Source organism: Spermophilus citellus (genome assembly GCF_964194105.1).
Source record: "Spermophilus citellus genome assembly, chromosome: 6".
In the NCBI taxonomy this organism is placed as follows: Eukaryota; Metazoa; Chordata; class Mammalia; order Rodentia; family Sciuridae; genus Spermophilus; species Spermophilus citellus.
The window spans coordinates 2,440,611-2,455,041 of record NC_138187.1 but is presented as its reverse complement, the minus strand read 5'-3'; the positions used below and the strand labels follow the sequence as shown (position 1 = coordinate 2,455,041).

Genomic DNA, 14,431 nt, shown 5'->3' with positions numbered 1-14,431 from the left:
GTGGCCTCAGCTCTCTCTTCCTCTTTTAATGAGGAAGCTCTCCAAGCACAGAGCACAGCGAGCCACAGGTGGCTTGCGGTGGCCTGATCCAGTTTCTAAGCCCTTCCTTCAGCCAAACAAACAGAATCAACCCGGCCGAGACTGGTTTTCCCTTTGTTTAGTTTTTCTGAGTCTTTTTAGGCATATAGAAATTGTAAGCACCACTATGGACTCTTGTGATCGAGGCACACTGGCATGGGCTGGCCAAGTTGTCTGCCACCCATGTCACCTCCCGCACTTGACCCTTTCTTGTGGTGAGAACTTTCAAAATCTGCCCTCTTGGCAAGTTTCAAGTACATATCCGACTGTTATTAATGGCACCAGCAGGTCTGGAACTCATTCCTCCCAACTTTGACTGACACCTCTTTGGCCCCACCCAGAGCCCCCTCTCTATGACCTTGGCTTGTTGAGACCAGGTCTGAGCAAGATCATGTGGCATTTGTCCTTCTGAGCCAGTGGTGCCTCTTTCTAATCCATCCACGTGGCTCTCCAGGATGGCTGGAGCCAGGGCCCCTTCCCAGGCCACAGCCTGAAAGCGCGGAGCTGGCAGGGCCAGGCAAAGGCACCACAGGGCTCTGTTGGAACTGCGGAGCAGTCCCCAGAAGCTGTCCCCACCCCTGCTTCTTTCCTGGAGTCGGGCCCTGGGTCCTGGCTGGAAACCCCTGATCCCTTCAACTGACAAGCTGCTGAGAGTCCCGGCCCAGCACCCGCCACCCGCAGGGTGGACACCTACCTCCAAAGAGGAAGAGGGTCCCAGTGAGCAGCAGGAGGAGGTAAGCTTGGAGGAGGAAGCTCAGAAACCCCGTCATCCCCCCGAAAACCATCAGGATCAGGCTGAGCGGCAGCAGAATCACAAACGTCCCGTGCATAGCTTTAGGAGAGAGACAGGGGACACGGGCAGCAGAGGTCACTAACATGCCCCGTCCCCCCCGCCCACAGCTACTGAGCACCCACCACGGCCGCACCCCAAGCTGGGGAAATGACCACCACTGCTTCTGATGACAGTGACTCGTGCCCTGAGCCCCGCCATCCGCCCTGGGGACCCGGAGGTGCTGTTATAGGACTCCTCACTTATCCCCGGTGCCCACTCAGGAGCGGAGAAACCAAGATCCTGCCCTCCGGCCACACGCCAGCGAGCGGAGTCCAGCCGTGAGCAGACTCTACCCACTGGAGTTAGAGCCGGCGACCAACGGGGCCGCCCAGTAGCAAAGGAGGCAGGCAACAGCGCCCCCGGCGGTCGCTGAGGGCAGCACGGGAGGGGTGCCGAGCGGGGCAGGGTGGGACCAGGCGCCAGCGAGACCAGGGGGCAAGGGGCGGAGCCTGCCGGAGGCGGAGCTTTGGGCGGGGCCAGCCCGCAGGTGCCTTGGCCCTTCTCTCCCAGGGAGCCAGAGTCATCACGGTTCGGGGCAGAGGACAGCGGGGTCCACCTTTTGCGGAGGCTTTTGCAGGACTGCCCTGGGTGCTGGTTGGAACTGACACCGCCCAGCTCCCAGGAAGGTCTTGAAAGGTCTTTGCAGACGCTTAAAGTTAAGGAGCGCAAGTGAGATTGTCCTGGATTCGAAGGTCCCTGCGTCGCACGAGTGTCTCCTTGAAGAAAGAGAAGACTGGAGACATGGAGGTGGAGGGACAAGAGGGCGGAGGCCGAGCCTGGAGGAGCCCAAAGCTAGCTTTGTCCTAGGCCATGGACTTTGTGGTGGCCCAAGGACACTAAGGCAAAGGACAAGGCAGGAAGTGGAGTGGCCCTGGGTTGGGGGAGCGGTGGTTGGACATCCCTCTTCACGACCAGATACCCAGCGGCTGCAGCCAGGGGTCAGCAGCAGCGGCTCAGCCCACAGCCAAGGGAGGAGTCCTGCCACAGGCAGATAGTCACACAGGTGGCCCTATGGGACGCTAGGGCCCCCATGGTGTAATCCAGCCAGCGGGTTGGAGCTGGGCCTGGGGGCCACTGGAGAAGCCGTCAGGGTGGAGCCCAAGATAGAATCCCACCAGCTTTGGACAGCAAGAGGACAGCAAGGTCAGCTGGCCAGACACAGGCTGCCACAGGGTTCTGCCGGCAAGACACCATGGCCAGAAGCGGCCCCTGGACCTCGACCTACAGGATGTGAGCCACAATAAGCTTCTTCATTAAAACCTACTGGACAGGGAGGGTTGTCATGGGCAACAGAAAACGCACTGACCCGTCCACAGTAATAAAGATGGTGAAGATAGCCGTCCAGCCTCTACCACACCGCTCTGTCTTCAGGTCCCCAAAGAGCCACCATCCTTGGCAGGCGGAGAAAACCAGGCTAAACTCCCTCCCGGGACCACCAGAGATGGCAGTACTGTCACCGTGGCCTGGACGGCGTGGCTGCCCTCCTTCCTCCTGTCCAAGGAAGAACCAGCGGCTCAGTGCAGCTGCTGGAGTGTGACCCTGGCCCCACAAGCTCAGGCTCCTGCGCGGCTCCACCCCCATCCGCAGCTGAGAGATGGGATTATTTCTCATATAGAAATTAATGAGGTTTCCAGGCCCCCTGGAGTCCCCAGACACCCCACGAGCCAACTTGACCTACGCATTCAATTAAATGTCTGGGTATGAACAGCTCCCCAGGGGAGGGTTGTACAATCTCCTGCAGAAATCTGGTCGAGCTCTGTGTGCATATGTGTGAAGTCATATTCTTTATTTTGTTTGGGTTTGTCTTTCTTTTTTTTTTTCCCAGAATCGCAGTCGTGGAACATGAATATTGATTCCAAGTTTTGTTCTACTGCAAACTGCACCGTTCTCCAACCACAACTTGGAATGTGCTTAGAGTGTGGATGTGGCAGAGTGATAGATTTCTGGAAACTGGGATATTTGGATGGTGCTGGGATATCATTGTGGGGTTGGAGTGAGGGTAATCAGTCAAAAGACCACTTAATAGGGCATACAAGCTGTGTGACTGTGGACGAACGACTAGACCACTCTGCACCTCATGGGTTAGATGAGAACTCCTGCCTTCCAACTGCCGAGGACTTATTAAATTCAGCAGACACACAGAGCTCAGCACACAAAAACGCATAAGTCACAGAGAGTCGCTCCCTTGTGGCTATGTAGACAGAGAACCCACAGGGCTTATCACCCAAACCAAACACTCTGAGAGCCAAATAATCATCGGCAGTCACTAAGCCATCTACCATGACCGCAGCATGCACCGGGAGCAGTCAGGGCCAACCAGGACAGCGGGTCAGGCCCGTGTCCACCCCTGTGTTTAGCAAACACCCAACACCTGCCGCCTACAAGCGCCAAGCTCCGGCAGCTTCCAGCCACGGCCGAGGCAGGTTATGACCCAAGTTTGCAACCCTGTCTCCAGGCTCCCAGGGATGGGAACCGGGTCAAAGAGCCCCTCCCGCGCAGCGCTGCCAGCCAAGCCCAGGTGCCGGGTGGCCCCGGGGACCCACAGGAAGCATGGAAACCTCTGAACTCCTAGGAAGACAGGGATTCTGTAACCTGGGGCTGAGCCCCAGGCCTGCCTCCCATCATGACCTCCCAGGATGCGGAAGAGAAGAGCCCCAGGCCTGGGAGGGCTCTGGGCCCATAGCCAGCCTCTGCAGGGTCCTAGATGTGACCTCCAAGAGCTGCACCACCTGACAAGGTCATGGTGCATGACCCAGGGAGGCCAGGCAAGGTTATCTCACAGGCAAATCAAGGCCTGCGCCTCTCAGAGGCCAAAGCCCCTCCCCAGCACAGGGGCTGGCTGCCTGGTCCTGCTCGGTCTCCCTCCCTACAGGCAGGCTCTGTTTGTCCCCACTTCTGACCCTGCCCAGTCAGACCAAACCCTTGGACCCTCCCAAAACCACCCATCAAATCCCTGGTCCTGTTGGTCCCTCTAAAAGCCTGTGTCTGAGGCGCCCAGAGTCCTCGTGGTGCGTGTCGACCTGGTTGCAATGAGCAGTGAGCCACTTGTCCAGCTACAGAGGTGTCTCCCGTGGTCTGAGGCTGAGGGCACCAGCAGTGGCCAAGGGCTGTCCCAGGCACTGGGAGGGGAGGGTGCGATGGACTCAGGCAGGGCAGGAGGAACCGAAGGCCAGAGAGACCCAGAGCTTTCTTCCTCGTGGTTCATTTCTACACGTCCTGGGGAGCCGACAACGTGCACAGTCTGCAAACTGGAAAGATCCAAGAGCTGAGCCAGAAGACCGGGCAGAGATGACACAGGACAGGGACAGCAGCGGACTCGGAAGCAAGAATCCCAACTCCTGGACTCCAATCTCATGCCATTCCCTGTTGGTGGTCTTGGGAGGAAAGCGTCCCTGACCTGAGACCAGCAGACACACCTCCTCACCACGGGGCCTTGGGGACAGGGGGCCTGGTGGGGGCTTATTCTATGATAATGAGGCTGCCACTATAAACTGGGCAGCTAACAGGCAACAGGAACTTACTCCCTCACAGTCCCAGAGGGCCGAATTCTGAAACCAAGGTGTCACAGGACCGAGTCCCATCAAAGCCTCCAGGGAACGCCTCCCTGGCCTCATCCACTTTCCTGTGGCTTCAGGGACTCTGGACCCTCCTGGGCCTGTGGCCACACCACTGAGTCTCCACTTCCTCTTCTCTCCTCTTCGTATAAGGACCCTTGTCGTTGGATTTAGGGCCCGCCCAGAGCATCCAAGATGATCTCGTCTCCAGATCCCCGAGTGCGTCTGCAGAGCACTTCTTCCAAATAAGGTTCTGGGGCTGAGGACGCGGGCACATCTGGTTGCAGGTGGCACCATGTCCCACCCCACTGTCTTGTGTGGTATACAGCAGGAGCCTCATAAGCGGCACAGGAGATGATTGATGGTATGAAATGCCGACAGGCGTCTCATCAAGGTCAACGTGGATGCCCAAGTGAGGGTATCTTTTCAGTTCAGAAACGTCTGCTGCAGTAAGTCAGGGGCAAGCGACCCGCAAAGAACAGAGAAATGAGACGCTCCTGCCAGGGGACAGCTGTGTTTCCCTGTGACCAACATGTTGTGCCCATCAGCCTTTCACCACTGTGACCCAAACACCTACAAGAACAACTCAGCGGGGGAAGGTTTATTTTGGCTCAATTTCAGAGATTTCGTCCATGGTCCTCTGGCTCCAGTGCTGGCCCAAGGTGAGGCAGATCGCCATGGCGGAAGGTCGTGGTGGGGGAGGATGCTCAGCTCCAGGCAGAACCAGAGCCATCCAAGCCCTGGCAGAAGAAAGGCTCCAGAACCAGCCGCCAAAGGGCCACCCCGCCACCGACTTTGCCTCCACGTGTCACCGTGACTTGGGGACTCCAGGGAGGTTCAGAAACACCTGGTCCTATGGTGCCGGGAGGGGCATGGCTTTTTAAATGTTGGTAAATAGTTGCCCCTGAGTCTGTCTTGAGTACAGGGCTGCCCTTTGCTGCCTTCATGGTCTCCGTGATGCACCGTGACATGGAAAGAGCAGGAGTCGGCAAAGTCCCGCATTCGAATCCTGAGTCCGCCTCCCACTGAGCACAGCACCATCTCTGCAAAGCCCGGTTTCCTCACCTGTGGACTGGACCCTGGATGCTGGGCTGGCGGAGCTGCACCGAGGACACTGCGACTCCACCAGGAACAAGCTTTAATTCCCATTCACAGACTGAGGCCCCAGGTACCCAGGCCACCTGCCCACGTGCTGTGAAGGGCCCTCTGAAATCCACGGCAAAGCGGGTTGGCAGAGAGGGTCATGGGGCTGCAGAGAGGGGCACTCAGCCAAGCAGGGGGTGGGGGCGAGGAAAGAGGGGAAGCGTCCCGGCTGAGACCCGAGGTCAGGGCAGGAGGCGTGAACTGGGCTGAGAGGTGGGCGGGTGGGCACAGAAGAGGACACAGACTGCCACCGTTCAGGAGCGGGAGGCCCTGGGAGCAACGTGACCTCAGCTCCTGCGGCTGGAGGGGTGGTGGGAGGCACAGGGGGTCCCTGGGCCCACTGACGAGAAGCCCGGCGCAGGCAGCCCTCTGGGGGGCTTTTACCCCAATGTGAAACCTTCCTAGAGAAACTTCAGACGAGACCCAGTTGACCAACGCCAGCTCCGCCCCTCCCTCCCCTTACAGAGCAGCCTCTGAGGACGGCTTGGTGCGGACTCGCGCGGCTTGTTTCTGTGTTCTGTCTATTTTCTATACATCGACATGTTTTCCTAAGTCTACACCCACGCTTGCTCGGTCGTGCTTTAATTTAGCTGAAAACAGGAAAGTTGGCCTCCTTTGCCTCGGTCATAATTGATAGTATTTTTTTTTTTTGTCTTAATGGCACACAAAATAAAGGGGCATCTTAAAGTTTTGTTAAATACCATAGAAAAGTTATATAACATGGCTTCCTCGGGGAGGGATAATAAATGCCTACAATCTTTGTAACTTGCTTGCTTTATTCTACATCTTGGGGTTCTACCCTGTTAGCTTTGTCTTACTGGCTATATAATATTTCTTAAAATGATTACACACACACACACACACACACACACACGTCATCCAGGGACACCAAGGCTGTATCTTATTGTTTCTTATATGGCACAGTGAACTTCTCAGGAGTCTCACGTGGAAAACCCTAGAAGTAGAATTATATAAAATAATTCTTGGTCTTAGTTTTCAACAGGTACTCCAGATAGCCAGCCTGAAGCGCAGGCCTCTGGCCCAGGGACCTGCCCCCCTCCCTCCGCCCTTCCCATCTGCAGCCCAGCTGTGTGTAACTCACACGGAGCATTCCCTCCCGGCCCAGACAGCCTCTGAACTCCGCACGACATGTCCCCGTCCCTTGTCTGTTTCTGTCCCCCACCACTTCCACTCTGGAGCTGCACCCAGCACCGGCACCGTGGGAGGGCTGATTTCAATTTTCCATGCTACTGCATCAGCCCAGCACCCGCAAGACTAGAAACCCAGACTGGTAATTCCTAACTTCCTGCTCAGAGGCCAGCCTGGCCAGCCTGCTGACCTGGGTCCAGCTTCAGCCACGGCGCACTGTGCTGGGCCAAGCGTTTGACCCCTCTGGTCCAATCCAACCAGCCTGGTCATCCTCATGGGTTCCCGGGAGAGGCAGCAGAGGAGGGATCCGGAAAGACCAGGGCGCCCCTGAGAAGCACTTTGGGCCACACTCTCCAGGAATGCCAGCCTCCTGGGGGTTCCTGGAGCCCACCGGCTCAGCCCTGCCTCCGCCCTGCCTCCGGGATGCCCCTGCCAGCCATCTTTGTAACGCCCATCTCTGCTCCCAGTGTGAAGGAGGCAGGACTCTGAACCCAGAGCAGGCACGAAGCTCCTCTTCGGGGCTGCCAAGGCCTCCGATCTTAATGTACACAGAGCACACTGAGAGGAAACTCAGCGTAGCATTGCTCTCACAAGGTAGAAGCAAACAGTGTTCGAATCCCAGATCTGCCAGTTGCTGTGCAAACTCAGGTAACTGTCTAACTGATCTGTACCTCAGTTTCCTCACCAGCAAAGTTGAGGATGATACGGGTACTGCCTGTTGAGAAGATTAAAGGAGCTGATGGACATACATGAGAGAGCTCAGAGCCGTGTTTGACAAACAGCCATGGGTCCCATGTTCTGTTCAGCCAGCCAGCCCAGTGCTGGGGGTAGGGGGGGCTAAATAACTCAGTAAATAAATGAGTCTAGTGGGTCTGTGATCGCTAGCTCCATTTTACAGATGAAAACCTTGAGGTTCAGAGAGGTAACATGATTCCAAGCAGAAAGAGGCAATAATTGAGCTCCTACTGTGCACATCCTGGGGTGCTTTGCATGTGTGATCTCATTTCTTCCCAGAAAAGCCTGTTTATGGACACAGCTGACCCATAAGAAGTCACAAGGCTGGCTGAGTGGAGGGCAGGGGACTCCAGGCCCCACCCCTCATCAGCTATAGGCTGGTCCATCCCTGTGGTTACAGGTGGGCACTGCCTCAGCCTGACCAATCAGCACACCCCATCCTCTTGGCTACAGTGATTGGCTCAGATCAGGCATGTGACCCAACCTGGGCCAAAGAAAGGCTGGCTGGAAGTGTGCGAAGTTGCTGAGAGGTGGAAGATCTCTTCCTGCTGGGGCTGAAGAGAGCCAGCCCACAGAGGCAAGGGGAGAGGGGTTGGATGGTGGTGGGCTCAGCCTTTCCCTTGCCTGGGCTCCTAGCTCCTCTTCTTTAAACCAGTGACCTTGAGTTTCCGTCCCCTGCGACCACGGGCTGGCTGGGGAGCCTGGCTCTTCTCCACACAGCGTGCTGAGCTGGAAGACCTCCCAGCCACCCCAAATCCTCTGGTCCCTGGCCAAGGAGCCAAACCCATGGCTCCCCAGAGCTCTCCGGAACCCTGAGCAAGGGGGATTCTGCTGACAGGGAACTGTCCCTTGGAAACCCCGCTCTGCCACCTGACTGAACTTGCTGAGCACTTGGGGCACACTGTTCGTGACCCTGATGTTCCTCCTCAGCTTCCGCACCACCAGGTCAACAGAGTCGGGGGGCCGGGCGGTTTGCCCAGCAGCTCTCTGTCGGCCTGCTTGGGTTCTTGGAGGAAGGAGATCAAGGTTTGTTCCCATACACCCTGCACCAGGATTGCCCAGGAGGTGACTCAGCACCGTGACGCTCATCAGCGCGTGGCCTCTCTCTCTGGCCTCTGCAGCAGCTCCTTGAGGGAGAGACAAGCCTTTACATAATGAAAGAACTTGGACCAAACTCAAAATGCATTGAGGGAAGAAGAGATTCCGGGGGAAGAGCTCTCTCTGGGGGTGATTCTCAATGAACTTGTGGTCTGAAGGGGCAGCTCGCCCTCCTTCTTGGAGGAGACACGGCAATAACGGCAGCGCTGCTCGTGGCCACGTACGGAGGCCGCGCACTGCCCTAGTCTGTAAAGGTGCTCTCCAGCTCCATCCTCACGGAAGCCTCAGGAGGGAGATCGACAGTTGCCTTCACTTTGCCCGTGAGGGAGCTGGGGCTCAGGGGTGTCGGAACATCCAAGGCCAGATGGCTAGCTGGTGATGACGCCCAGATGATGAGACCTACATCTGAGGGCGAATGGACGTGGAGCCTCTCCGTGTGACTTCTGCCTGTGTCTCAGAATCCTGGAATGAGCAGGCTTGTTGCATTTCCAAGTTTGCAAAGGAAGCCAGCCCCGTGCCAAGGACAGCTAGCCATGCAACCTACCCCTCCCTGGGACATGGTGGCTACATGACAGCACCCAGCCTGCCAGAGGGTCAGCACTCCATGGTGTAACTTCAGCTAAGAAGAGAGAACTGACCCCTACTGAGCTCTTGGCCTGTGTCTGTCCCCTCACTCCTTCATGTGACCTGGAGCTCCCAGTGCCACCCCAGCACCACCCAAGGTCCTGGTGACGTTCATCTTTTCATGCATTTTCATTCTCCATGGAATCCTGACCACACCCCTCAGGGTTTTGATGGCTCATTATGATCAAGATGGAAACGAGGCTCAGAGAGGTTATTAAGACACCGATTTCAGGACCAGTGCGGCTCCTGTGAGGGTCCGAGCCGGATGAACCCTCATCTCCCTCACCTCAAACACAGGAATTCTTGATGATGCTAGAAACCGTGCCCCGAGAACACCCAGAGTTCCACCCCATGCACCTGGATTGCAAGAGGAGTGCATGGTGTCCCCACCTCTCTTCCCTCTTCCCCAGCCCAGGCACCCGGGAGGTGTCCCCTCCAAGGGGCCTTACCCAGAGGGGTGCTGGGGGTCACACAGATCTCACAAGAGCCAGTTCTGGGAACTTTTTTAGCCAGGTACTGCTGTGTTGCAGCCTGAAATTCGCCACAGGTGAAGTATTTACGCCACAGTAATTGGCAAATGCTGCAATCCAGGGGCTTTTCAAAGATTATTTCCCAGAGAGCCAGTTGTTAAATAGTTCTTATGCGTGTTCAGCAAACTCAGGACCACACTATGCCAGGTCCGGGGTTAAGTATCAAGAGTGCACAACTAGACTTGATCCTTGACCTCAGGGGTCCACGGTCTACTGAGGGAGGCAGATTTTAACTGAAAAATGCCACACACCTGTGCTATGGGTAGGAGTTAGCCAACCCAGGCTGGCAGGGCGGGAGCAGAGAGACTCCGGGTGCAGGGGACAATGCATTCCAAGTTTTGTGACAGAGAAGAATGGCACGCTCCAGGAAGTGGCCCAAGGCCACTGTGGCTGAAGAGGGACCCTGCCCGGCTTCTTTATTCTGAGTCCCATCCTGGAGCCTCAGTAACTGTACCTGAGGCTCTCCACACTGTTCAGGGTCTGGGGATCCCTGTCCTCATTCCTCATCAGATCCTCTCTAGGCCCTCTCCCTTGGCCTCAATTCCTCACTGGAACTGTGAACACGTAAGTGGAGCTAATGACATCACAGGCGGTGCAGGAACCAGAGAGAGACAGAGGGAAAGTCCTGAAGCGCCTGCTGGTCCCAAGCCTCCTTCATGGAGCGGAGCTCGCTCTCCTCCCTTTTTGCCAGTCTTGCCCCCTACTGAGCACCATGCATGGGCTTGGCACTGGAGAGCCAACCACCAAAGGCAGACCGGATGGTCCCGGGGAGGGCTGCTGCTGACTCCTCATCATGTGCTGAGCACCCCACCACGGCCAGGCCAGCCCCGGCTCTGGGATAAGAACTCTCCGTCCACGTTCAGCTTGCAGGCTGGCTTAGGTGCCTGCTTGGGCTTCCTATACCCTTCATGGTGCTCGTCATTCCAAAAGAAAACTACATCGCCACCTCTCTCTTCCCAGCTAGTCCTGAGCGCCTGTAGCACATGGACTGAATCTTAACCCTCCATCAGCAAGGGGCTAGGCACATAGAATCCACCAGTCAGTGATGGACTGAACCCTAACCACACATTGCAGACAGAGTGGCAGAGTCCAGCTTCCTGGTCTTAACCTACTCCCTTCTCAAGCCACCCCAGCTGCCCGCTCTGCAGAGTCCCACTGTGTGCAGAAAGGCTCCAGAACTGAGCTTGGGCAGGGGTTGCTGTTGGATGGGGATCCAACCTCCCCTCCCCGCTGTACTCACTGAGAAGTTGCTTGCTGGAGTCGCTGACTGTCACATTCTCCTGCCAGAAGGGGTTCATCAGCGGGGTGCACGAGCTCTGCACTGGATGGGACAGAGGAATCAGTGACCAAGCTGAGCATCCCAGGGCTTGGTCCCTGCCGGCGCCCTGGATGCTCCCCCGGGAGGGCCGGAGGAGGGCTGGGCAGCTCCAGCAAGAATTTCGAGCCCGAGTTCTTTACCCACCTTCCCCGGCTCCCCTGGACCTTGCCTTCGGGGGTTGGGGCTGGAGGAGGGGTTCGCGCTCAACAACACATCCCAGTGAGCAGGGGCCCTCGACCACCGCCCGGGTCCCTGGTGCGCCTTACCCCGGCAAGTCCGCCAGAGCCCGGAGTGCGAGCTCAGAGACTCGGGCCGGCTGCGGTTGGCTGTCCCCAGCGGGTCCTGCGCGCCGGGGCCGCTTCTCTCCAGCCGCGCGGTGTCAATGATGTACCAGAAGTCGGTGCCGATGGCGGCCGCCAGCAGCACGAAGCTGAGCGCCCCGGTGAGCGCCGCCGAGCCGGCCAGCGCGCCCAGGCGCACCCGCATCGCCAGCTCCGACCCCACCGCGCCCCTGCGGCCCCTCTGCGCTGCCAGCGCCCGCCGCCCGCCGCGAGCTCCCGGCTCCAGCCCACCCTCCCCGCCGGACCTGGACCCGAGCCCGACCGCGACCCGGAACCGGCTCCGCCCTCGCACCCTCACCAGCCGCCAGGCTCACACCTGCTCCGCCCTCGGACCCCGCTCCCAGCCCCCAGGCGCCCCCTCGGCGGTGCTCAGACCCCCGGCCCCTGCTCCGCGGGCCCGTCCCTCCCCACCTCCTCCTGCCGGCCTCCGCGCTCCCGTCTCGGATCGCCAGCGCCTCACTTTCCCGGACCCCGCGCCCTCCGCTCCGCCAGCCCCCAGCGCCCCACTCCGCCCGCCCCGGCCTCCCGTCCCCGCCGCGCTCCCCGCTTCCAACCCCGTGCTCCAGGGAGTTTCCCCGCCCGCCCGCTCGGAGCTCTGGCTCAGCCTGAGGACCCAGCCCAGGCCACGCAGCCTGGTCGTGGGCGGTGCCCCGCAGGCTCCACGGGGATCCTGGGAGGGAGCGGGAAGGGGCGCTGGGCCCCAGGGTCCCGCCAGGGTCTGCAGACGCTCTGCAAGGGCGCCCCCCTCCAGCTCCAACTACCCTGCTTCAAGCCCCACCTGGAGCGGTCTCTCCGGGCTGCCACAGAGGGAAAGGCAGGTTCCTGTTTTATAAAAGTTCAATGAAGCAACAGGGTAGCGCTGATTCTCTGCCGCCAAAGTCTCTTCATTATCATAGCCACCACCACCATCTCCATCACCACCACGACCACCACCACCATCACTAACCATCACCACCACCATCTCCATCACCACCACAACCACCAACCACCACCATCATCACTAACCATCACCATCACCACCACAACCACCAACCACCACCATGACCACTACCATCATCACTAAACCATCACTAACCATCACCACCACCATCTCCATCACCACCACAACCACCAACCACCACCATCATCACTAACCATCACCATCACCACCACAACCACCAACCACCACCATGACCACTACCATCATCACTAAACCATCACTAACCATCACCACCACCATCTCCATCACCACCACAACCACCACCACCATCACTAACCATCTCCACCATCACCACCATCACTAACCATCTCCACCATCACCACCATCACTAACCATCACCACCACCACGACCACCACCACCATCACTAACCATCACCACCACCATCTCCATCACCACCACAACCACCACCACCATCACTAACCATCTCCACCATCACCACCATCACTAACCATCACCACCACCACGACCACCACCACCATCACTAACCATCACCACCACCATCTCCATCACCACCACAACCACCACCACCACCATCATCACTAACCATCACCACCACCACGACCACTAACCATCACCACCACCATCTCCACCACCACCATGACTACCACCACCATCACTAACCATCACCACCACCATCTCCACCATCACCACCATCACTAACCATCACCACCACCACCATCACTAACCATCACCACCACCACCATCACTAACCATCACCACCACCATCTCCACCACCACCACGACTACCATCACCATCACTAACCATCACCACCACCGTCTCCATCACCACCACGACTACCACCACCATCACTAACCATCACCACCACCATCACTAACCATCACCACCACCATCTCCATCACCACCACAACCACCACCACCATCACTAACCATCTCCACCATCACCACCATCACTAACCATCTCCACCATCACCACCATCACTAACCATCACCACCACCATCTCCATCACCACTACAACCACCAACCACCACCATCATCACTAACCATCTCCATCACCACCGTCACTAACCATCACCACCACCATCTCCATCACCACCACCATCACTAACCATCACCACCACCACCATCACTAACCATCACCACCACCACCATCACTAACCATCACCACCACCATCTCCATCACCACCATCTCCACCACCACCACCATCTCCATCACCATCACTAACCATCACTAACCATCACCACCACCATCTCCATCACCACCATCTCCACTATCACCACCACCATCTCCATCACCATCACCACCATCACTAACCACCACCATCACCCCCATCAATAACCATCACCACCACCACGACCACACCACGACCACTAACCGTCACCACCACAGGACGCCTCCACCATCCCAGCTACCACTGTCCCAGCCCTCACTATCCCCCCATCATCACCGTCTCCTTCAGTGCCACCATGGCCATTCTCTTCTTATCAACCCCAACGTCCTTATCATTCCACCATCTTCGTCACCAGCATAAAGCCTTTCTTTTCTTTAAGGAATACTTCTTGAGCCTTCTAGAGCCTGCCACTGGGCTCATGTTAAGAATACAGCCGTGAACAACCCCCCACCCCTGGCAAGGCCTGTCCTGACAAGTGTTTAGTGCAGCTGCCCAGGCTTTTTCAAGGCAAGGCTCTCAGAGAAAATTCTCATACTTGTGTGGCACAGACGGATGAACGAGGAGGATTCCAGAGGCCAGGAGTTGGCCAGCCTCAGGGGCTGCAGTGAAGCCCCTTGAAGGCTGCCCTTTCGACTGGGAGGTCAGAGTCTTGGCCTATCGTGACATTTTTTCCTCCCCACTACTGAGAACTGAGCCCATGGGCACTCTGCCACTGAACTCTTCCCCAGCCCTTTTCATTTTTTGTTCTGAGACAGGATCTTACTAAGTTGCTGAGGCTGGCTTTGAACTTGGGATCTTCCTGCCTCAGCCTCCTCAGTCGCTGGGGTTACAGGTGTGCACCACTGACCAGATACTGCATGACACATTCTCAAGGAACCATCATTAGAAGATCCACAAGTTGCTGCGCTCTGCTTGGG

General features: G+C 57.5%; 1 protein-coding gene across 2 annotated transcripts in view; it reads right to left on the bottom strand.

The window, feature by feature from the left end:
• Positions 1 to 11,606, bottom strand: part of TMEM114 (transmembrane protein 114) — a gene marked incomplete at its 3' end in the record, with an annotated part of 14,329 nt that extends 2,723 nt beyond the window's left edge. The window contains exons 1-3 of one of the 2 annotated variants that reach the window (XM_081300350.1): positions 11,328 to 11,606; positions 10,984 to 11,064; positions 773 to 910 (exon numbers count right to left, since the gene is read on the bottom strand). In XM_081300350.1, coding sequence (XP_081156476.1) covers positions 773 to 910; positions 10,984 to 11,064; positions 11,328 to 11,547 — 439 coding nt within the window. In that variant the 5' untranslated portion in view covers positions 11,548 to 11,606. The remainder of the gene's footprint in view (positions 1 to 772; positions 911 to 10,983; positions 11,065 to 11,327) is intronic. The other variant, XM_081300351.1, reaches the window with a different exon arrangement.
• Between the last annotated feature and the right edge of the window lie 2,825 nt (positions 11,607 to 14,431).